The 24,475-nt window shown below is 39.3% G+C and overlaps 1 protein-coding gene across 2 annotated transcripts in view; it reads left to right on the forward strand.

The window, feature by feature from the left end:
- cacna1ib (calcium voltage-gated channel subunit alpha1 Ib) overlaps nt 1-24,475 on the forward strand; it is a 50,645-nt gene that overhangs the window by 22,313 nt on the left and 3,857 nt on the right. The window contains exons 16-33 of one of the 2 annotated variants that reach the window (XM_065293986.2): nt 317-417; nt 1,643-1,766; nt 2,217-2,285; nt 3,743-3,921; nt 4,453-4,579; nt 4,928-5,053; nt 6,575-6,664; nt 8,267-8,459; nt 8,699-8,850; nt 10,873-10,982; nt 11,277-11,410; nt 11,762-11,832; nt 17,742-17,820; nt 17,915-18,036; nt 18,120-18,521; nt 20,265-20,411; nt 23,133-23,270; nt 23,616-23,751. In XM_065293986.2, the coding sequence (XP_065150058.1) occupies nt 317-417; nt 1,643-1,766; nt 2,217-2,285; nt 3,743-3,921; nt 4,453-4,579; nt 4,928-5,053; nt 6,575-6,664; nt 8,267-8,459; nt 8,699-8,850; nt 10,873-10,982; nt 11,277-11,410; nt 11,762-11,832; nt 17,742-17,820; nt 17,915-18,036; nt 18,120-18,521; nt 20,265-20,411; nt 23,133-23,270; nt 23,616-23,751 (2,500 nt within the window). The remainder of the gene's footprint in view (nt 1-316; nt 418-1,642; nt 1,767-2,216; nt 2,286-3,742; nt 3,922-4,452; nt 4,580-4,927; nt 5,054-6,574; nt 6,665-8,266; nt 8,460-8,698; nt 8,851-10,872; nt 10,983-11,276; nt 11,411-11,761; nt 11,833-17,741; nt 17,821-17,914; nt 18,037-18,119; nt 18,522-20,264; nt 20,412-23,132; nt 23,271-23,615; nt 23,752-24,475) is intronic. The other variant, XM_073815314.1, reaches the window with a different exon arrangement.

Raw genomic sequence — 24,475 nt, forward strand, 5'->3', positions numbered from 1 at the left:
AAGTGCACTGAAAAAACCCAGATCTTACTTTAGCTTTTAATGAAAGTCTTATAAATAAAATCCAGTAGTAGATTTGCTGTTTGTGTGCGTGGAGGCAAAACTACACGAGAGAGATCATTAGATATAATGACAGTAAACACCAGCGGTCTGTACACATGAATCCAGCTGTCTTACTGAACTATTAATCCACAGATTTTACTCACTAATTATACAAGCATCTTTAAAAGAAAATAAAATTCTTATTACAATAACCAGATTGTGTTTTATTTACTGTATGTGTTTGTTTGTTTGTTTGTGTGTGTGTGTGTTTACACAGAGTCTGTTTTCTCGCATACAGAAGATGATGGAGGTGTATCGTCCAGACTGGTGTGAGACGAGAGATGATTGGTCCATTTATTTATTTTCCCCCCAGAACAAGTATGTAATCATCCTCTCCTCCTATCAGCAGTGTTGTGTTTGGACACATCTGACCGCTGCAGCGGCGTGGTTAAAAGGGACTGATGTTGACTGACTCACACGGACTGACTCACAGATCTGATTTAAGTATTGATTGAATCCCGCTGATAGACAGAAATGTTTGCAGTAACTGCTTGTTAGAATGATGGCAGCTCAACACATTCTGATACAAATAACACAACAAAAGTCATCAGTGATTTAACAAGTAAATAAGAAAAATAAGAATATTCTGCCTCGTAGTTACAGTTCTAGACCGATCGCCCAGATGACACACCTACAGATGACATGCCCAATAACTGACTGCCCACACACGACATGCCCACAGATTAACTGCCTACAGACAAGACACCCCCAGAGATGCCACACCCAATAACTGACTGTCCACAGACAACACACCTACTAACTGACTGCCCACTAATGACACGCCTACTAACTGACTAACCACAGTGATTACACACCCACTGACTGACTGCCAACTGATGACACACCCACTTACTGACTGACCACTGATGACACGCCCACTGACTGACTGACAACTGATGACACGCCCACTGACTGACCACTGATGACACGCCCACTGACTGACTGACAACTGATGACACACCCACTGACTGACTGACAACTGATGACACACCCACTGATGACACACCCACTGACTGACTGACCACTAATGACACACCCACTGACTGACCACTGATGACACGCCCACTGACTGACCACTGATGACACGCCCACTGACTGACCACTGATGACACGCCCACTGACTGACCACTGATGACACGCCCACTGACTGACCACTGATGACACGCCCACTGACTGACTGACCACTAATGACACGCCTACTAACTGACTGTCCACAGACAACACACACACACTGACTGACTACCCACTAATAACACACGACCATTGATGACACGCCCACTAACTCACTGACCACTGACGACACGCCCACTGACTGATTGCCCACTAATGACACGCCACACCCAGAGATGCCCCGCCCACACACTGTTCACAGATAACATCTATCTACAGATGATCACCCACAGATGTCTTATCAACATATAACTCTCTCTTGAAAAGAACATGAAATCTCTCTTTCTCTCTCTCTCTCTCTCTCTCTCTCTCTCTCTGTCTTTGTCTGTCTCTCTCTCTCTTTTTCCCTCTCTCTCTCTTTCACTCTCTGCAGGTTTCGTCAACTGTGTCAGATGATTATTGCTCATAAGCTCTTTGACTATGTGGTTCTTGTTTTCATCTTTCTCAACTGCATCACTGTTGCTCTAGAAAGACCCAGAATTCATCAGGGCAGTTTGGTAGGATTGAAAACACACACACACACACACACACGCACACACACGCATACACACCAACAGACACGCACACACACACACACACACACACACACACACACACACACACACACACACACACACACACACACACACACACACACACACACACACACACACACAGACAGTTTGTCTTGCAGCTTGAATTAACACATGTCCTGTAGTAATAGTGTGAGATTAATTTCATCTCTGTGTGAATACTGTCACGTCATCATTGATGCTTTCAGAAGTGTAGATGAATCAGATCTTCTCATATCAACGTGCACATGAATCAGATGAGTGTTATACAGTATGTCCTAATTATTCACATCTGAGACTGAATGATGGGTCTGTGTCAGTATCTTCTGCTGATCATATCATTAGTTCTGTTTCTCTACATCATTTTCTTTAAATCTTCCTATTTTCTCTTGTCAGGAGCGAGTCTTCCTCACCATCTCCAATTATGTTTTTACTGCTATCTTTGTGGCTGAGATGACAGTAAAGGTAAATCTCACCTGAGGATCTCACATCTACATGTTTACAACAATTGCATGATAAAAAATAAAATGTGTGTAAGAATATTAAATAAAAGTCGTTTTGATAAAAATGGTCCCAAGCTATCACTGTGGCAGTACCTTCAGATAAGCTCCTTAAATGGACCTTAACGTATTACGTAATCACATGGAAAAGTCACGCATGACGTATGTGAAACTCCCGCTCAAGTGTGGAGAAATGTTGTTGTATGTGGAATGATAATAATTAATATCTTTGTGTCAGTTTATTGTTTAAAATCGTCCACAAGTGTGCGTTTCACATATATAATGCATGACCTTTTGATGTGATTATGCAATACATAAAGTCGCACTGGCCCATCACACAGCTAGTGCAAGACGAGAAGTGGGTTCATTTTTTCTTGGTGAAAATGAGGATGATTCCACTAGATTAGACCCTGTAAACTGTTGAGGTCCACTATATGGAGAAAAATACTGGAATTTCTTCTGGACTGAACAAAAAAAGACATAAACACCTTGATGACATGGGGGTGAAGAAATATCAGGATTTTTTAATGAAAGTGGAGTATTCCTTAGGGTTAGAATTCCTTAATGTGCATGTGCCATCCAGGTATAAAACACACTTGGTTACAAAAATCCAGCGGTGTGCATGCAATATGCCTGTACTATTCTGATGACAAAATGTGCATCATTAAGTCTTTGTTATGGGCAGTTTGTGTATCGCTGGTCGTTAGGTGAGCAGGGAATTTCATGTCTCTCTCTTTTGTATTTTAATTATTAGTGGGTTCAGTCCTAATTCTGCTCTGCAGGCACAGTTTGGTGTTTTCACTGTACACTTTTACAGAATCTCTCTCTCCCTCATTTACTCTCTCTCTCTTTCTCTGTCTGTCTCTCTGTGGACGGGTTGTTAAGCAGTACTGATTGTAATTACAGTTGGTTTCTGAGGTGCTGTTTATACTTTAAACTCAAATCAGCCCCATTAGCAAATGAGCCCAGGAGAGGTGAGCCAATGAAAACACAGTAAACAGAAGATAGAGAGAGAGAGAGAAGAATGATGAGATCTGATAGTTATTTCATTATATAGTCTGCTCTGTGCCACATATACTCTCATCTTAAGACATGACAAGAGCTTTTCTTCTGCTGTCTGGAAACTTCCAGTGTACTTTACAGGTATAAATCTGACAGAAAGAGTCGTGTTTGTAAGTTCACTGCTAGAATAAGAACCTCTGAGGATAAACCCATCACTGGATACGATGGCCATCTGTGATGCGCTCTGAAACCTTTCATCCATTGAGGGGGAATCAGCATCAGAAGATTGTGTTGCTCCTGTCAGATGTTTCCACAGTAGAGACTTCAGGGCACTGTCTTCTTCTAAAGCTTCTCTCTCTCTCTCTCTCTCTCTCTCTCTCTCTCTCTCTCTCTCTCTCTCTCTCTCTCTCTCTGTATCAGGTAGTGTCTAAGGGTTTGTATCTGGGCGAGCGAGCATATCTGCGCAGCAGCTGGAACATTCTGGACGGTTTTCTGGTCTTTGTGTCCCTGGTTGACATTGTGGTGTCAATGGCAGGCGGAGCAAAGATTCTGGGTGTGCTGAGAGTTCTCCGACTGTTAAGAACGTTGCGCCCCCTGAGGTGAGGAGGAGAAACTGCAGTGAACCTGTAGGCACCAATTACACTTTATTCAGTATTTGTAAAAATCTTGGGCCTCATTTATAAAATTCCTAAATTTCATCTTACGGTCATTTCTCAAAAGTGCCCACTTGTGATTCATAAAATGAATGTACGCATAGAAAACGCGCGTACGCCTCACTTTCAGACATGAAATCTATAAATCAAAATCAAAATGATCTTGAACTTTTGCGCAGCTGAACTTTTACAGACGACACCTTGTTAATGTCATAGACATATTAAAGAGCACCTGTCAATGTTCAAATCCTTTTCGAGCAGCAAGAATGCCTTATATTTTCAAAACCTGCAGTAATTGGACAAGCGAAAGTGCATATGTCTGCTCAGACCCTAAGCACTTTTCCCCGTTAAAGACAGTTTTTATAAAGATGGATTTTTGCGTATACACACTTTACAATCAAATCTGTGCTTACGCATATTTTATAAATGAGGCCCCTCGTTCACAATGTGTCTGAGGTTCTTCTGAACGTTTCTCAGGGTGATCAGTCGAGCTCCAGGTCTCAAGCTGGTGGTGGAAACTCTCATCACATCGCTAAAGCCCATCGGAAACATCGTTCTCATCTGCTGCGCTTTCTTCATCATCTTCGGCATTCTGGGAGTTCAGGTTCTGTTCATCTCACACACAGATTTATGTTGGAATCTGACTTGAAGTGAAACTCAAAAATATGTAAATGACAGCAATATAATAATTTAAATAGGAAATAAATAAACAACTAAATAAAAATAAAGCTTTTGAATGATTATTTGAAATGTTTAGAGTCTACATCAGTCTTCATAAATTATACATGCATGTGTGTGTATTTATATATACGTCATTATTATGCACAGTACACACACATATATCATGTAAACACATTTTTTATTCTGCAAACGATTAGTCACGATTAATTATTATGCACTCCTAGACTCAATACAGCAAATCTGCGTGTGTGTATTTGTGATCTCTCTGCAGCTTTTCAAAGGGAAGTTTTATTACTGTGTTGGTTTGGATGTGAAAAACATCACAAATAAGTCAGATTGTCTTTCGGCCAATTACCGATGGGTCCATCACAAGTACAATTTTGACAATCTGGGACAGGTACTGACCATCCTTATAATACATAATATTATCAAATATTTTTGTGATATTTTTTAAATGAAAATGAATGAAAACCATTGCAGTGCGGTGTTTCCATTACCCAATGTTTTGAAACTAAACTTCCTCGTATGCTAAGTCATGGTGACAGATGTTTGTAGGTTTATTTATCACAGCCACAACACTCGGTGATGTTTCACGGTGACAGGTTGATGACATCAGACTACTGCAAGAGCGATGAGAGAAGTCATACGGAGCTGTTTGCTTTTAAATTGCTCTTGTGGTACTTTGATATCCACCTGTCGGTCTGTACCTCGCCAGTCGAACACATCTATTATTTTTAATCAAAGGAGACGCAGGAGTGTTATCCAAGCATTATTAAGAAGGAAAGCCCTTTATACTTGTAAGCGGCCATGTATGGGGTGTTTCAAGAGGGTTTTAGTGTGTGATTTTACATCTTTAAAGAGTGATCATGTGACTTTTCTGGACATCAGGTAACCTGTAAATGCAGACAAACCATTTCCAATGCAGTTTTGTGATATAGATTTCTTTTTAAAGTGTCTAAAAATGTAAAAACTTTGGAGTTTTTATGGGAGTTTTTTTTAAATTGACAAGGGCTGTGCATCGTGTTTCCTATTAAACATATCTGTCTGTGTTTCAGACATACAACTATGCACAAAAACTTTGAAAGTTTATCATGGTGTATGAATGTGTAAATGGTCAATCACATGTGAATGGCCACGGATATGTGTGTGTGTGTGTGTGTGTGTGTGTGTGTGTGTGTGTGTGTGTGTGTGTGTGTGTGTGTGTGTGTGTGTGTGTGTGTGTGTGTGTGTGTGTGTGTGTGTGTGTATTGAGACTCCCCTGATAGGACTCCCCCTCCCATATCGGTAGTTGTACTCTTTAGCCAATCAGATTAAAGCTTACCATTCAACCAATCATAAGTGCATAAGAGCGCATGACCCAAGTAAGACTGCTCTGTGCCATATTTGCGCAGTTTGGCTAAATTAGAACGGTAATGAAGCCGTACGTCTGGTTCACATATCATTCGTTCAGTGTTGACAATTTAGGGATTTTCTCTCTTTATTTAGCGACTTTTGAGACATTTATGGACAAATCTTGCAACTTCTCGGCCAAACCTTATCTAGGTTTAGTTTCATCTTTATTTTACGTAGATAATCACCTGTAATGTTTCTGCATAAGAGCGCCCTCTGGCTTTTGGATTTGCCGGCATTTACTGTAATTCATTCAAATTCATTCATTATGAAAACATACATTTGCCCATTGATCGTCCCAGCCCTAAACGTGTTTCCATTGGGTGTGTTTTCAATTTACAATTTCAATTTGTGCAAGTTGAAGGTTAATGTAAACGCAACTACTGTTCTTGTGTTTTTCTCAGCGCTGTTCACCTTGTAGATCTGTAGTATATGAATTCTGTATGGAGAGAATAAATGGCTTTTTTTCTGAATGTTTTGTTGTGTTGTGTGTCTGGATTTGTTTTGTTTAATGATTTCTTCTCTTCAGGCTCTGATGTCATTGTTTGTGTTAGCGTCTAAAGATGGATGGGTAAATATCATGTATCACGGTCTGGATGCTGTTGGGATTGACCAGCAGGTAAACTCACATTCACTCATCCCAAATTTACACTATTGATCAAAAAGTGGACGGTAACTTTTTAAAAGTAAGAGATAACTCAGACATTTTATGACAGTAACTTCTGAAGTAAATCCTGTGTACGGACTGTAGATTAATGATATATAATATAATTGTTAAAAGTATAAAAGTTTAAGGTTAAAATGCATGTTTTTTATATATCTTTCTCACTTTAAATACTTTGGTAAGTTAATAAAAATAATGGTAACACTCGTGTGTAGTTTACAATTCTCACTATTAACTGGTTGGTTATTAGCATTAATATTACTGAGATATTGGCTGTTTATTAGCACATATTAATGTCTGATTCTGCAAAACCTTATTCTACACCCTTAATTCTACACAATACTTAAACTTAACAACTTCTTTACTAAGTATTAAGTAAGGAATAATTGACGACGGGCCATTGAATTATAAGAAAATAATGCACACCCAAGGTGCAATGCGCCAAGACGCGAAGCAAATAATTCAATGGACCGGAGTCAATTATTCCTCTTATACCACGGTTACCACAAACATTGCTCTGGTGCCTATTTTTAAGACATTTGACTGGTTAGGTGTGCGGTTATCAGAAATGAATGCATACCCACGGAACATTGCTCAGCCAATCAGAATACAGCATTCAGCAGACCCGTGGTATAATCAGTTATTAGGAGTATATTGAGGCAAAAGTAGATAATAGTTAGTTAATAGTGAGAATTGAGTGTGAGCAGAATAATTGATGAACTTTTATATGATTTATTTGAGCTACTTGATGTCTATCTTGTATTATTTACTAAATAGGATTCAGAAAGTAATAAGTAATTAAATACTTTTTTGGGAGTAATTTGTTCAGTAATCTAATTACATGATTGAAGATGTAGTTAGTAACTAGCAACTAATAACTTTTTTGAGTAACTTACTCAACACTGGTTGTGACTAAAAGTTCAAACGATTTCATAGTAAATCTTATCATCTTCAGAGTTGTCAGTCCTGAGATGTTTTTTAAACCGTATGAAAGGAGTTCCTGTCTATTCTGGGCTCTTATTGGCTCTTTGCATAACAGATTTCAAACATTCATTTATATGTATTTCATTAACAGTAGTGTATCAATCATAAATAAAGTTATACGCTCATCTGGCATTGTACATATTTTTGTGTTATTTATACTTTAATGGTGATTTTACCTCAGATCACTTGCTCATTTACATTGAGTTGATGTCATCATTACATCTGATCCCATTGCTGATTATTAATATTTGTTGTTCTGATGACAGAGCAGATGATGTTTAATCTAATGTTAATGTTAAATCACATTGTCTCATCTGGCTTTGTTTTCATAAAATATTGGCAACAGCAATATGATAAACAATTGAAATATATATTAATATTGATTAAACTCAGTCCGAATAAACTCTCCTTTATGTAATAAATGTATGAATCTAACTGTAGGTTGGTTGTCTGTTAACTTGATGGATTATTATAGACTTGGTGTGTTTATTTGCTGCTTCAGTGTCTGCTCATCCAATCAGATTTCAGATCTGGATGGATTGTAAAATGACTGAGATGTTTGTGTTTCCTCAGCCCGTCAAAAACCACAACCCCTGGATGCTGCTGTACTTCATCTCGTTCCTCCTCCTCGTCAGTTTCTTTGTGTTGAATATGTTTGTTGGTGTGGTGGTGGAGAACTTTCATAAGTGTCGTCAGCATCAGGAGGTGGAGGAGGCCAGACGGCGAGAGGAGAAACGACTGAAGCGTCTGGAGAAGAGGAGGCGCAGTAAGACACTAAAGTCGATTTGATACATAAACAAACTCAATGACCACACAGACTCAGACGCATTATTCAAATCTCATTTTTATCTCATCTGTTCAACACTGAGTCTTATGAGATCTCAGACTTTCTTTACTTCTCATCTTTCTCTCTCTTTCTACATCTCTTGTGTCTTCTGCTGGTCACAGACAGATCTCAGTGTTTTCTTTCTGTGATTTGATTTCTGTCTGTCTGTCTGTCTTCAGAGGCTCAGCGGTTGCCGTATTACAGCTCATACGGTCGTGTTCGTCTGATAATTCACTCGTTCTGCACCAGTCATTATCTGGATCTCTTCATTACTCTCATCATCTGCGTCAATGTGGTCACCATGAGCCTGGAGCATTACAACCAACCACAGGTGAGCAAAACAAACACATGACACTCATGCAACCAATCAGCAGCAATGTGTTGATCTCACTTTTTACGTAAACATGTTATGTCACTATAAAAACCATTCATAAGGGTTAAATACATCACTTTTCATTTATGTATGGTTTGTTATGCACTGCAAAAAAACAACTTTCTTACTTAGGGCCCTATTTGAATGATCTAAGCGCATGGTCTAAAGCCCACGGTGTGTCCGAGTCCACTTTTACTAATTTAACGTCGGGAAAAATGGTTTGTGCGCCTAGCGCACAGTCGAAAAGGGTTGTTCCTATTCTCTTAATGAGTAATGGGAGTGTTTTGGGTGTAACGCTCAATAAACCAGTGAGAGTCTCAGCTCTCATCCTTTTTAAAAGCCAGTTGGGCTGGCGCCATGCTGATTACCTGTTTACCTATTTAGAAAGCAGAATTTATAAACTGAAAAACTAAGCAGAGGAAGAAGACCACCAGTTTAAGATTAATATAAAAAATTGGGCTGTTTTCATTTGTATTGAAACTGTTATTTTTGTATTAAAACCTTTACATGATCAGTGTAATCTCAATGAATAATTAACAAATATGCAAGAAAATGTTGGTACTCTAAAAATACTTGATTTGTAACAAACAGGAGATAAAGAATTTATAAATGTGTGAAGAGACAAAACCCTTCAGCACTCGGACAGCGGCGCAAGTTTTTTGAAAAGCATTACTTAATAAGGTTCTCATCTCACCATATCCACAGATGCAAAATCATCATAAATCATTTTAAAAAAATCATTTCAAAATAAATGCAATATTAGCACTTTGTTAAAAGCAATAAAATCTGCTTACCAGGCTACAGCTCTTTACGCCATCTAAAGTCCTGTAATCAGTCCTCATTTAAATATATTTAAAAATGTTTGTGTGCTGCTGTGCATCCATGTGTGTGATAAGCAAATGTGCTTTGTTGTCCTGTTTATAGGTGCATATTACTGACGCGCTCATTAAATAACAAAAACACTATTGCGCCATTGACTTTAGACTTTAGAGCAGGTTTTAGTTGGTGAATGGCGTAGTCTATTTTAGTTGCCTCAAAATAGCAACGCACCAACAATGCGCCTGAACACACCTCGTTTTTCAAGCCAAGCATGCCAATGGGTGCACAAATGCATTTTATATTTAAATAATGTGACGTGAAAATAATAACTGCCCAGAGCTGAAACTAGCAATAAACACTTGCGTCATGCTTTGCGCCACATTGCATCGGGTATATAATAGGGCCTTAGTATTTTTTCATTACAAATATCTAAGAAGTCTTGAATCAAGATGTATTTTCTTGATGAGAAAATGACCTAAGAAAATAAGTCAAACTTTTAAACAAAAAAATCTGACAACAGGGAGATAAGACAATATTTGGCTGATATGCTAGAAAATCTGTAATGTCAGGGTGCAAAAACAAAGTATTGAGAAAATCCCCTTTAAAGTTGTCCAAATGAAGTCCTTAGTAACACATATTACTTTTTTTATTATAATTTTTAGATATTTACAGTAAGATTTACAAAATATCTTTTTGCCATTTAAAAATCAATCATTTTGACCCATTCAATGTTTGTTGGCTATTTCTACAAATATACCCGCGTGACTTATGTCTTGTGGTCCAGGGTCACATATTTCAGGACCATTAGGATTTAATGCATAATTTTCATATTTTACTCAGATTTTCATTACTGTAATGTGAGCTAATTTGTAGGATTATTAATGACTCAGTGTTTTTTGATTTACCACCTTATAATTTATGGTGATTCAAAATAAATGATTGTCTCTTAATTTTATTTTGCAATTATAACAAAAATCAAGAATATTTAATAAAAAGTGTGATCGAACAAGAAATCTGAATGGCTCTGTTGATGTTTATTCAAGATTTAATTTGATATTTGGGTTTGGTTTGAATGATGCAGGAGTTGTCGAGTTAATCAGAGTTTGTGTTGTTTAGATCAGATTGTTTTAGTTGACTGACTCAATGTTATTTCTCTCTCAGTCACTGGAGACGGCGCTGAAATACTGTAATTACTTCTTCAGCACAACCTTTGTGGTGGAGGCCGCATTGAAAGTCATCGCTTTTGGCTTTAGACGCTTCTTTAAAGACAGGTACATCCACACACACTTTACATTTACTCTACTATAGACTTACTGTATGTAAAACAAACTACTAAACCAAACTTTAACCATTCGAAAAAAACATGTAAAATTTGACATTAAACACATACAAACATGCATGTCAACACATACACATGGGTACACACTGTCAATCTGATCTTTAATTGTTAAATTGCAGCATTGCTGTGCACACACAGATCTGAAGAACACAGCGGTTTGCATGTAAAATCATTTAGCTGTGATGATGTTTTTAAAGAGATATGATCTGATGTCTCTCTCACACAGGTGGAATCAGCTGGATCTGGCCATCGTTCTGTTATCTGTCATGGGTATAACTTTAGAAGAGATTGAGATTAACGCTTCTCTACCCATTAATCCCACCATCATCAGAATCATGAGGGTTCTGCGGATCGCCCGGGGTCAGTTGTAGTGAGATTATTTAATAACAGAGCTTTGTGTCTGTGTGTGTAGACACCGATGAGGATTGTCAAACTATCACAGCTACAATCAGATAATCCAGCATCAGTGTTGCCGTGGTAACCGTCTCCCTCTCTTATTCACATCACACAAGCAGACTGACACTGATCAGTGCCTGAGCTCTGCACGAGTGATCAAAGTCAAGGTCCAGACCTGTCAATCATTTTCTGGAGGGGTTTCTGTTTTACATGTTATGTACATCATAGACTAAACCAGTGAAATTCACTAAAATTGTAGCAGATTAATTTTCCCTAAATAATCTTTTGATCTTCATATTGTTTTTGCCTTAATAGTTCTGAAATTGTTAAAGATGGCCACAGGAATGAGAGCTCTACTGGATACTGTTGTTCAAGCTTTACCACAGGTACAGTACGTACACAAATACATACAAACATTCACATGACATCCTACAGTAGCTATACATCACCTTTACTTTATATTTGCACATTTAAAAACAAATCTATATACCCACTACTGTGCCTTACTGAACTCTGTACACTTTATGTCTTGTATGTCAACGTTGTAAGTCTTATGTCATCATTTAAAGGTTCGGTTTCTATCTGTTCTTATATCCTGCGCTTTTCTTTAGCTCTTATTTGGCTCTTGGATATAATTTTAATAAGAGAGTTTGTTTTTGTAGCCAGAGTAATATTAAACAATATCTCGGCTCTTCCTTGCTTTATAATAGCATTAATGGTCACATTCCAGGTTGGAAGCTCAAAAAATGCATCGATCCATCATAACAGTAATCCATGAAGCTCCAGGGTTTAATAAATGTCTTCTGAAGCAAAACAATGCGTTTGTGAGAGAAAACTGTTTTTGGTTTTATGATATTTGGTTAAACTTTTCTTTTAACGTGCATTTACCCTTAACAGGGTTCCTACAGGAATTTCTGGAATATCATGGAATTGTACACGTTCTATTCCAGATATTAGCTACATTTACAATGACAACTTTTGCCTCCATCGGAATGAAATCATTTTGATTGATAAATCCTTTCATAGCGTTTACACAACACAGTCTCACACCCATGGCGTCAATATTTGACGACACTTGACCATGCGTCAATATGTTGATGCGGAGGGTATACCTTTCGCGTCACTTTTTGACGAACTGGGGACTTCAATACTATTAGGTACGCGAAATTAAACAGTTGTCAACTGACATTGGGGTTAGGGATAGGTTTGGGTAGGGATGTCATTATGTAAATCTAACCCTAAACCGACGCGAAAATGGTAGAAAATGGTAAGAAAATAGGAAAGAGAATTTCGCGTACCTGATAGTATTGAAGTCCCCAGTTCGTCAAAAAGTGACGCGAAAGGTATACCCTCCGCGTCAACATATTGACGCATGGTCAAGTGTCGTCAAATATTGACGCCATGGGGTGAGACTGGGTTGGTTTACATGAACACTTAATAATGTGATGTGTGTGTTTATATGGCATATTTGACATGTGCACATTGCACAAATATAGTTTTGCTGTGCGTCTATTTCAGGTCATAATTAATAAACGGCGATAGCACATGGAGCTTTGTGCCGTGCTGATTATCAAGCAGCAGCAAAAACCCATTCACGTGTGCGCAAAAAGTGTGTTTGACTTCACGAGGTGCAGTGAGAGCGAGTCTAAACACACGTGTTTGTGGATCAGAGTATAAATCATGGACTGACCGGACAGTGCTGTCTCGTATCACTTAACAGAGAATTGGAAGGAGGTTTGGAAAATTTAAGCTCATTGCGTCATATCTCATTAAGCTATTTCTATGTCATTGCACATGCGCACATGCTCCACACTCCAGTCCAGTAGGTGGCAGAAATGCATCTTTAAGTGGGTTTGCCAACCGCCATTAAAAAAGAAAAGAAGATTGCACATGCACAGAGCGCCCCAATTACAGTTATCAATCCCATCTTGTGTTAACATATTCTTTTGAGCAGATTACAAAAGGTATAAACCACCCCTCTTAAACCCATTAGATTTTTAATCAGTTTGGCCCCTTTTTCCGATTGAGGTGTTTTTGTGGATCATTTTCATTCAAACCGATTACAAGTGTCAATATAAATGCATATAATGATTCAGGGAATTTATGGAACATCAGGGATTTTGTTTGTCACTTTAAATTTTTGTTTGCATTTATTCAAATGTAATCCACTTGTTGTGACGTAAGGAATACCTTTTCCAGTCCAAGACTTCATTTCAAAGTGAGACTACAATCTAAAGAGCCATTTGTTGGCATTGTTTGTTCATCTTTTCACACTTTTAAGCTGTTTTTTATAAACTCACAGTGTACACTACATTATCAGAATCACAGCATTTCAGACATGTCAGGAAAATTCAGCTTTAGTCAGGGAAAATTTGGTTTAGATTTGGTTTAGAGTCTTTACCTCTCTTGTTTTATAAAAAGCTCATTAGGAACAATACACAAACCTTTACTCTTCTCCTTTTTCATTGTAGAAGGATTCCCAAATATTCCCAAAGGAGATGCTGTCAGATTAGCTCAGTTCTGATGAAAAGAGAAACAGAAAGAAATAGAGTGGAACAATCTGCTGACAGTCTCTCTCTCTCTCTCTCTCTCTCTCTCTCTCTCTCTCTCTCTCTCTCTCTCTCTCTCACGCACGCACACACGTTTTGTAGGGACATTCCATAGACGCAATGGTTTTTATACCGAACAAACTGTATATTCTATTGCCCTAACCCAAACCTTTCTGATACTACACATTTTCATGTTTTTTATGTAATTTTCCGCTATTTCTATTTTTGTGGGGACATTTGCTTTCTACAACTTGATAATTACCAGGTACATACACACACACAAACACAAGCACAATTAGCTCATACTGTATAAGAGCTTCATTAGTCTCTATACCTGAAGACTTTAATGATTTGAAGAAGCTGTAGATCAGAAGTCATTGACTGTTCAGTCAAAACCACTCAGAGGAGTTTAGTTAACAACCAGCTATATTAGCAGTCGATCATGGCAACACCAAGGCCTTAAATACCAGGGAATGTAAGAGCTGTTGAAGTGTTTATTGGCTGTATTGTGTATGTAGATCTTGTTAGTGACATTGGTTTGTATGGATGCTGTGTAGTTTCATTGCTCTCACGATAACTCCCTAAACACGACAGCACCAAGAAGCATAAATGTTTCTTTTATAAAAGTTGTTAAGTTTGTTCTTTATGTAGGCATGTTTGAAATGTGAAGAAGGTTTTGTTTTGCCGAACACATGCAGAGGAAACGTCCGCTCATCTCTGTGGGAGCAGATGGGTTTCCAGCACGTTTAATGGAAATACATTAACCTTGAGTATAAGCAATATAACTGCTGCCACAGACTATAATCACAACAGTCTGATCAGCCAGAAACTCATTCTCAATATTAGATGACCTTCATTCTCAATGTTCTTAGAGATGAAATGAGCTGGACATGCTGAAACACAAACTAACAGAAACAATCTTCAGTCATCAACATCACAATCTAAATTAAACAAACACCCAATTCTGTCGAACAAACACAGCCCACGTTAAACCAACACATTCTGTGTAAAACAAACACAGCCCACGTTAAACCAACACAGTCTGTGTCGAACAAACACAGCCCACATTAAACCAACACAGTCTGTGCCGAACAAACACAGCCCACATTAAACCAACACAGTCCGTGCCGAACAAACACAGCCCACATTAAACCAACACAGTCAGTGTCGAACAAACACAGCCCACATTAAACCAACACAGTCTGTGCCGAACAAACACAGCCCACATTAAACCAACACAGTCCGTGCCGAACAAACACAGCCCACATTAAACCAACACAGTCCGTGCCGAACAAACACAGCCCACGTTTAATCAACATAGTCCGTGAGGAACAAACAGCCCACATTAAACCAACACAGTCTCTGTCAAACAAACACAGCCCACGTTAAACCAACACAGTCTGTGCCGAACAAACACAGCCCACATTAAACATACACAGTCTGTGTCGAACAAACACAACCCATGTTAAACAAACACAGTCAGTGTAGAACAACACAGCCCAAGTTAAACCAACACAGTCTCTGTCGAACAAACACAGCCCACATTAAACCAACACAGTCTGTGCCGAACAAACACAGCCCACATTAAACCAACACAGTCTGTGCCGAACAAACACAGCCCACATTAAACCAACACAGTCCGTGCCAAACAAACACAGCCCACGTTAAACCAACACAGTCTGTGCCGAACAAACACAGCCCACATTAAACCAACACAGTCTGTGTCGAACAAACACAACCCATGTTAAACAAACACAGTCAGTGTAGAACAACACAGCCCAAGTTAAACCAACACAGTCTCTGTCAAACAAACACAGCCCACGTTAAACCAACACAGTCTGTGTCGAACAAACACAGCTCAGGTAAAACCAACACAGTCTCTGTCGAACAAACACAGCCCACATTAAACCAACACAGTCTGTGCCGAACAAACACAGCCCACATTAAACCAACACAGTCTGTGTCGAACAAACACAGCCCACGTTAAACCAACACAGTCTGTGTCTAACAAACACAGCTCAGGTTAAACCAACACAGTCTGTGCCGAACAAACACAGCCCACATTAAACAACACAGTCCGTGAGGAACAATCACAGCCCACATTAAACCAACACAGTCTCTGTCGAACAAACACAGCCCACGTTAAACCAACACAGTCTGTGCCGAACAAACACAGCCCACATTAAACAAACACAGTCTGTGTCGAACAAACACAACCCATGTTAAACAAACACAGTCAGTGTAGAACAACACAGCCCAAGTTAAACCAACACAGTCTCTGTCGAACAAACACAGCCCACGTTAAACCAACACAGTCTGTGTCGAACAAACACAGCTCAGGTTAAACCAACACAGTCTCTGTCGAACAAACACAGCCCACATTAAACCAACACAGTCTGTGCCGAACAAACACAGCCCACATTAAACCAACACAGTCTGTGTCGAACAAACACAGCCCACGTTAAACCAACACAGTCTGTGTCTAACAAACACAGCTCAGGTTAAACCAACACAGTCTGTGCCGAACAAACACAGCCCACATTAAACAAACACAGTCTGTGTCGAACAAACACAACCCATGTTAAACAAACACAGTCAGTGTAGAACAACACAGCCCAAGTTAAACCAACACAGTCTCTGTCGAACAAACACAGCCCACGTTAAACCAACACAGTCTGTGTCGAACAAACACAGCTCAGGTTAAACCAACACAGTCTCTGTCGAACAAACACAGCCCACATTAAACCAACACAGTCTGTGCCGAACAAACACAGCCCACATTAAACCAACACAGTCTGTGTCGAACAAACACAGCCCACGTTAAACCAACACAGTCTGTGTCTAACAAACACAGCTCAGGTTAAACCAACACAGTCTGTGCCGAACAAACACAGCCCACATTAAACAAACACAGTCTGTGTCGAACAAACACAACCCATGTTAAACAAACACAGTCAGTGTAGAACAACACAGCCCACGTTAAACCAACACATTCTGTGTAAAACAAACACAGCCCACGTTAAACCAACACAGTCTGTGCCGAACAAACACAGCCCACATTAAACAAACACAGTCTGTGTTGAACAAACACAACCCATGTTAAACAAACACAGTCAGTGTAGAACAACACAGCCCAAGTTAAACCAACACAGTCTCTGTCGAACAAACACAGCCCACGTTAAACCAACACAGTCTGTGTCGAACAAACACAGCTCAGGTTAAACCAACACAGTCTCTGTCGAACAAACACAGCCCACATTAAACCAACACGGTCTGTGCCGGACAAACACAGCCCACATTAAACAAACACAGTCTGTGTCGAACAAACACAACCCATGTTAAACAAACACAGTCAGTGTCGAACAACTCAGCCCAAGTTAAACCAACACAGTCTCTGTGGAACAAACACAGCCCACGTTAAACAAACACAGTCAGTGTCGAACAAACACAGCCCACGTTAAACCAACACAGTCTGTGTTGAACAAACACAGCCCAAGTAAAACCAACACAGTCTGTGTCGAACAAACACAGCCCACGTAAAACCAACACAGTCTGCGTCGAACAAACACAGCCCACGTTAAACCAACACAGTCCGCATCAAACAAACACAGCCCATTTTAAACCAACACGGTCTGTGTCGAACACAGCCCAAGTTAAACCAACACAGTCCATGTTGAACAAACAGCTCACGGTGAACTAACACAGTCTGTGTCACAAGGCTTCAGGGTGTTGTGTGTTTTCTTCAGGTGGGGAATCTGGGTTTGCTCTTCGTCCTCCTGTTCTTCATTTATGCAGCGCTTGGAGTCGAGCTGTTTGGGGAACTGGGTGAGAGAGACTCTCAGCACACAGAAACATTCTGAGCTCACACACAGCTGAGAAATAACCCATGTGTGTACATTTATTCATGTTTTCATTTTAGTGTGTAATGTGGAATATCCGTGTGAAGGCATGAGTCGTCACGCCACATTTGAGAACTTTGGAATGGCGTTCCTTACACTATTCCAGGTATCTACTGGAGACAACTGGAATGGCATAATGAAGGTAGAGTTTATCATGTGAATTACTCTGTCAGATGTCTTACTGTCGGTCTGAACTAAATCTCATGCCGTGTTTTTTATTTGCAGGACACGTTACGTGAATGTCCACCGGGTGACAACTACTCCTGCAACGCTAGTCTGCAGATCATCTCGCCCATGTATTTTGTGAGCTTCGTGCTGACGGCTCAGTTCGTCCTGATTAACGTGGTGGTCGCCGTGTTGATGAAACATCTGGACGACTCAAATAAAGAAGCCCAGGAAGATGCCGAGATGGAGGCAGAGATCGAGTTCGAGCTGGCGCAGGGTGGTTTGTGCTGTCTGGGCCGTCTGGACCGCCTCACCGGCGCGGACAAGGGCGAGAGACCCGGAGGAATCATAAGACAGAAACACACGGCTGCCGTCCACACACACATGAACCAGAGTGGCCACACACCACACAGAGCAGCACAGGATACGCATCATCAGAGAAAACTCTACTCACCTGCACAGGTACATGGCAGAGACTTGGGTTATTATTAATGAATGAATCACACTGTTTTCTCTTCTAGTTTAATATTATATCTGAGTAAAATATCACAATTATAAGACTACAGTCTAATACAGGAGAAGGACTACATGATTTTCTTGATCTAGATGAGGGTCAGCAGTGTCTGTGGAGGGTTTGACTGATTGATGGCCTCCGGTGTTAAGCAGACAGCATCCGATACGGCTCGACACGCTTCAGCAGCTCTTACTGACTCTGACATTCATCACACCACATATACACATGACTGTGTGTGGCTCTCGTGGGGTCACACTACAAAGAATCTGTTTCTTAATCTGTGTTGTTGTCCTGTTTTTACTGTCAAATCCTTAAAGGATTACTTCACTTTCATAAGAACATTTTCTAATAGATTTCCTCACCCCCATGTCATCAAGATGTTTACTGTATGTCTTTCTTTGTTCAGTTGGGCCAGATTTACTAACAGCTTGCGCCAGCACAAACCATCATTTTGGCGTTAAATAACGACTGTCTGGATTTACGTAAGATGTGCAGTGGATCATTAGCGCTGTAAAGCTGTGGTCTAGTTATTTCTGCGACTGAGCTTATTGCATATGCATTTCTAGAAGTTTTCCTTTCAGACACCAGATTTATAGGAGGAGAATATTTAAATGATTCACGCAATGCTATTTACCAATGTTTGCATGTGTGATATTACTGGTATTTGCGTCATTATTTAATGCTGAAAAAAGCATGTCTTAAATTACAGTACGTTGCGCTTGAAATGGCTGCAATTATTGCTTTAAAAAAAGAGGCATCACAGAGATCAGAGAGCGCTTGATACAATGCAGAGCATTGTTTTAACAGATAACAGTTTATTTGCAATGCCAGAGGAACATATTATTTAAAAATATTGTTTGCCAAGCCATGTTATTTTTTATTAGCTTAGAGGAAAAAAGAGGAATCACTAGGAGATGTCACACAATACCAGACGCTTTAAGAACTTCTTGTAAACTTTCATTTTTTTGTCCTCCAGTTCTTTTCAGTATACTATGACTTCAGTAGCTGGGATTTCACACCCCAAATTTTTCCGCTGTGCTGTCTATGGTGCTGAACTCAAGTGCATCAGGTGTTAGTAGATCACCTGCACCTCATCAGCTCTGCTTATTTGTGACCCTAAAGCTGCTCTTAGTAGATTGTGTTGGTCATTATGGAAATCAGCTGTTGCACCTGTGCTTTTTAATGTGCACCTTTTTAGTAAATAACACGCAGTTATTACCACTCCCATCAGCACTTTTTTGCAATTGCACTTTTGTGCTAATTTGCCCATTTAGTAAATCCGGATGTTTTTGAGGAAAACATTCCAGGATTTTTCTCCATATAGTGGACTTAAGTGGAGCTCAACAGTTTACAGTTCAATGCAGCTTCAAAGGACTTTAAACTGTCCCACCGAGGCATAAGGGTCTTATCTAAATAAACCCATCATCATTGAATGAAGATAATGATGTTTATTTTGAACAGGATCTTAAGTCCTGCACATATCAGCTCTGATTGCTTTATGAATCTGATGAAGATGTAATTAAGCAACACGCACACACACACACACACACACACACACACACACACACACACACACACACACACACACACACACACACACACACACACACACACACGCACGCACACATGAAAGTAAACCTGTAGCTGATGTGAGATGGGTAAATAAGTGTTGTGTGTTTGTGTTGTAACAGGAGAGTCAGTGGTTAGAGAGCGTCTCTTTGCTCATGAAGGATTCATTGGATGGAGAAATGCAGATGATTGATAATCTATCAGGATCTGTCTATCATCATTACTGCTCTCCACCAATCAGACGAGACAGCAGGAGCCAATCAGGAGAGGTGAAGGCACGCAAACACACTCAGTTCAGAGTTTATAAAGAGAAAACATTTAACTTTCTGACCCATGAGATTCATGAGATGATCAACATCTGAGTCCTACTGAAAGATCTGTATGCAAATATATGCAGATCACATGCTAATCAGCATTGGGTTTAGTTTGAGAACAGAGCGTCCACGTGAGATCAGTGATGATCAGATAGATCAGACACCTCACAAACTGATTTCAAATACAGAGACGACTCAGCCAATAAACATGTTGGATTGATTCAGCTCCAGTTTTATGGAAATTGCTTGTGGCTTGTTTACTTGCTGATTTTTATATTATAAACTTATTATAAAAATGATGTCTTACAAAATAATCTGATGGCAAATTAAAAGATTTTGTGTGTTTGTGTACAATCAGTGTTTTTCAATCTCTCTGTGGTCTTTAAACATTAGAGAGCACTCATTTATAACATTTCTGTTTCGTCTTCTCTAATGTAAATACAAATAATAATAGATGTTCAGTAAGAAGAGCTTAAGAATTAATGCAGGATCTGAGAAAACATCCCAGAATTATCTACAGATGCAAGTTTACTGACTGAATAAAAATCCTAATGCTTTATTTTCCAGTTTAAAGTCCCCCTGTGAGGAACATTGAGTTTTTATTGTTGTTTTTGTGTCTTATTTCCACAGCTTAAAATCACTTTGGTTTCCTACGTCACAAACGTGTAACCAAACAAGCTTCACAGTTAAACGAGTGGATTATGTATTGATGCTGTATAGCTTCATCGGCTGCTTTATCTCTGTTTCTGTGATTGCTCTCTAACCTGTTAACATGAGCGCTTAAGATTAGTGCTGCAAACACACAGTTCACGTATGCATTGTGTGAAACCAAACTTAGCAGTTAAGTGTCTGAAACAGCAGAATGTAGCATCTATTTACATTTATATCTATGGTCCGAGGTGCTGCGAAAGAGTTGAGATGGGGACTAATTTGCATATTTATATGTACAGTGCAAGCAGAGCCATAGAGAATTAGAGTTGCGCCACTGGAAGTCCAAAAAGCTGCTGGTTTGTGCCTTGTTAATGTGTTTTACGCCGCCTCCAATGACTTTAAAGCTTTAAAATGCATCACCCTGTGTAGTATGTAAGCTTATAATGTTTATGCATGTTTATAATGTGTGCTGTGTATTTACACACCTCGTGCCTGTTTGATTTATAAATGTACAAAGAACAAGTTTAAAAAAGGCACTTCTTTATCCCATTTATTATATAATAATAATAATACCCCTGACTCAGTGTCGCTTTTCTTTTCGTTGTTAATATGAACGTCGGATGGGATATGTCACCTTCATCACTTTCAATTATTTTTATTCTCTGGACGTATCAATATATACATTTTATTAATAAATAAATTTATGGCATTTCATTAACCAGCAGAATCACAGTGCCAAAAACACACCACCCATACGTTTAATACATAAATATGCACTATGTACTGGCAGGCCCGGATAAACACAGTCTAGTGCCCTAGGGTGATTACATTTAAAGTGCCCCCCTATATATATACATTTTAAAATTCTAGTTCTTCAGGGCTCCAGACTAACTTTTTTGTTATTAGGAGCACTGTAGCCCTTGACAGAAAATTTTAAAAGCGCAAGCAGAAAATTTAGGGCAGACCTTAACTCAGCCTACAATGCAATTATTCACATTTCCCAAAATAACTGCATTACTAAAAATACTAAATAGACTTAACTCTATGCAGTTGCTGCACATGTTATTATGCACAATTGATGAAACTTACAGAATAAGAAGTTATGAACCAAAGAATTATAAACAACCCCCTTAACTAATTCTAGACATAAGATACATACATATACAATAAGTTAAATCCAGAGAGCATATTGTAATGAGATGAGTGGTAGGGCAATATACACACTTGTATCCTTTACACGTTTTTCGCCTTCTATCCTGTTTTTTTCTTAACTGGGCACTGCTGTCTAAGACCTTTATTCTCATCTATAATGTTGTTGGCGTTAATATAGGCTAAAAGTTCTCCCGCTCTCTCTCTCTCTCTCATCTCTGCAATGTCTAATTAAACCCGCGTGCGTGCGTCTACTCATGGTTCTAAGTGAGATGTGTTGACTTTACCCAGGCTTTGTAGACCCATCGTAGATTCAACTGAGCGCATAGTGACATAAAGTGATTGAGGCGTCATGCAAATGTGCAGTAAAAACCCGATCGCTCATTCCATATTTTTGTTATGGATGTCCACACATGCACAAGTTCTCATAAACAACCCTGCTCGCGCTGTGTCAAAAACTCCATTTGGTCGCAGTCTGCTAATATCCCATTCATCACATTCAGTCTTTCTGCTGTAACTCTATGGGGCTGACAGTAAACTCTTGAGAGGCTCTTTGATCCATTATTGGTATCTCTTCAATTGGAGTGAACGGAGATGACGCGACTCTGTTTCTCTATGGCTCTGGGTCCGAGGGCTGTGAAAGAGTGAAGGCAGGGACTCATTTTCATATTTATAGATCCACCGATACTAAATGAGGCAAGCGTGTAGAGTTACATTCAAGCTCTTTTAAAGCATAAAAAAAATGATAGTGCTATATGACATATATGCTATAATGATGCTCAAAGATGAGTTTTAAATGAGAACAGGGGGACTTTAAATGAAAACATTCTCAGATTTGTACTGTGTGTTGTGTGAATTTGTATTTTGTTGGTGTAGATTTGTTTGGCTGAGGTTGAACAAACATCTCTGATCTCAGACCAGCTGTCAGATAAATCTTCATGTGCAGCTCTGTCAGATGACATCAGTCTGGATGATGATCACACACCTTATCAGATAATAATCAGAGACTATAAGGTCTGAACACATTCACTTACACACACACACACACACACACACACACACACACACACACACACACACACACACACACACACACACACACACACACACACACACACACACACACACACACACACACACACACACACACACACACACACACACACACACACACACACACACACACACACTATCACCTCTATCTGCACTATTAACAGTGTACTGTATACTGTATGATATAGAGAAGCTTGAGTTAGACTTATATAATGTAATTTAATAATATAGTATGGTATAATATATTACAATTTAAAGATGTGCTTTCTGTCTGTCTGTCTGTCTGTTATGTGTCTCTCTGATCAGGATAACCGGAGCATCAGTGACTCTCACAGCACAGAAGTATCAGTAAAGCAGAATGAGAAAGCGTCTAACCTCAGGAGAGAAAGACAAGATCAGATTCAGTCCTCATCTGAACAACAGAGCCCAGCTCATACTGAAGGTCAGATACTGTCTGTCTGTCTGTTTGTGTGTCCATCTGTCTGTCTGTCTGTCTGTCTGTCTGTCTCTGTGTCCATCTCTGTCTCTGTCTGTCTGTTTGTGTGTCCACCTGTCTGTCTGTCTGTCTCTGTGTGTCTATCTGTTTGTTTGTCTGTGTGTCTGTCTGTGTGTGTCTTTCTTTCTGTCTGTCTACTTCTGTCTGTCTGTCTATGTATCTGTTTGTCTGCCTGTCTGTGTGTCTGTCTGTCTGTCTCTCTGTCTGTCTCTGTGTCTGTTTGGTCTTCTGTAGTGAGTTTATTGGTCATATGGGTTAACAGATGTACTCTGACTGATCATGTTAATGATTTAATGAATGAATTTTATAAGGACAGATGTGAGTGATGTGTTACTTCAGTTATAATCAGTCAATCTGACATTACTGAAAGTCTCCCTGTATATAATCCATCAGAGGGGTTTTTTTTAAAGTGTGGGCCGCGCCTCCCCGAGGGTAACAGGAGCATATCAGGGGAGGCGTGCAGAGTGGTGAAAAATATACGTAATGTGTGTGTATATACACATTTTTTTTAATACATATTATTTTAAAATCTCTGTCACACAGGAGCAGCATACACAGGCAGTCCTACATTTCAGTTCTGAATATGTTTGTGTTCACACACAGTTCATTTATTCACATGAGAGTCAATGGCTTTTATATCCAAACATGTTTGGGACTCACAATCACATTT

The sequence above is a fragment of the Paramisgurnus dabryanus genome, chromosome 7 (assembly GCF_030506205.2).
Source record: "Paramisgurnus dabryanus chromosome 7, PD_genome_1.1, whole genome shotgun sequence".
NCBI classification, from domain to species: Eukaryota; Metazoa; Chordata; class Actinopteri; order Cypriniformes; family Cobitidae; genus Paramisgurnus; species Paramisgurnus dabryanus.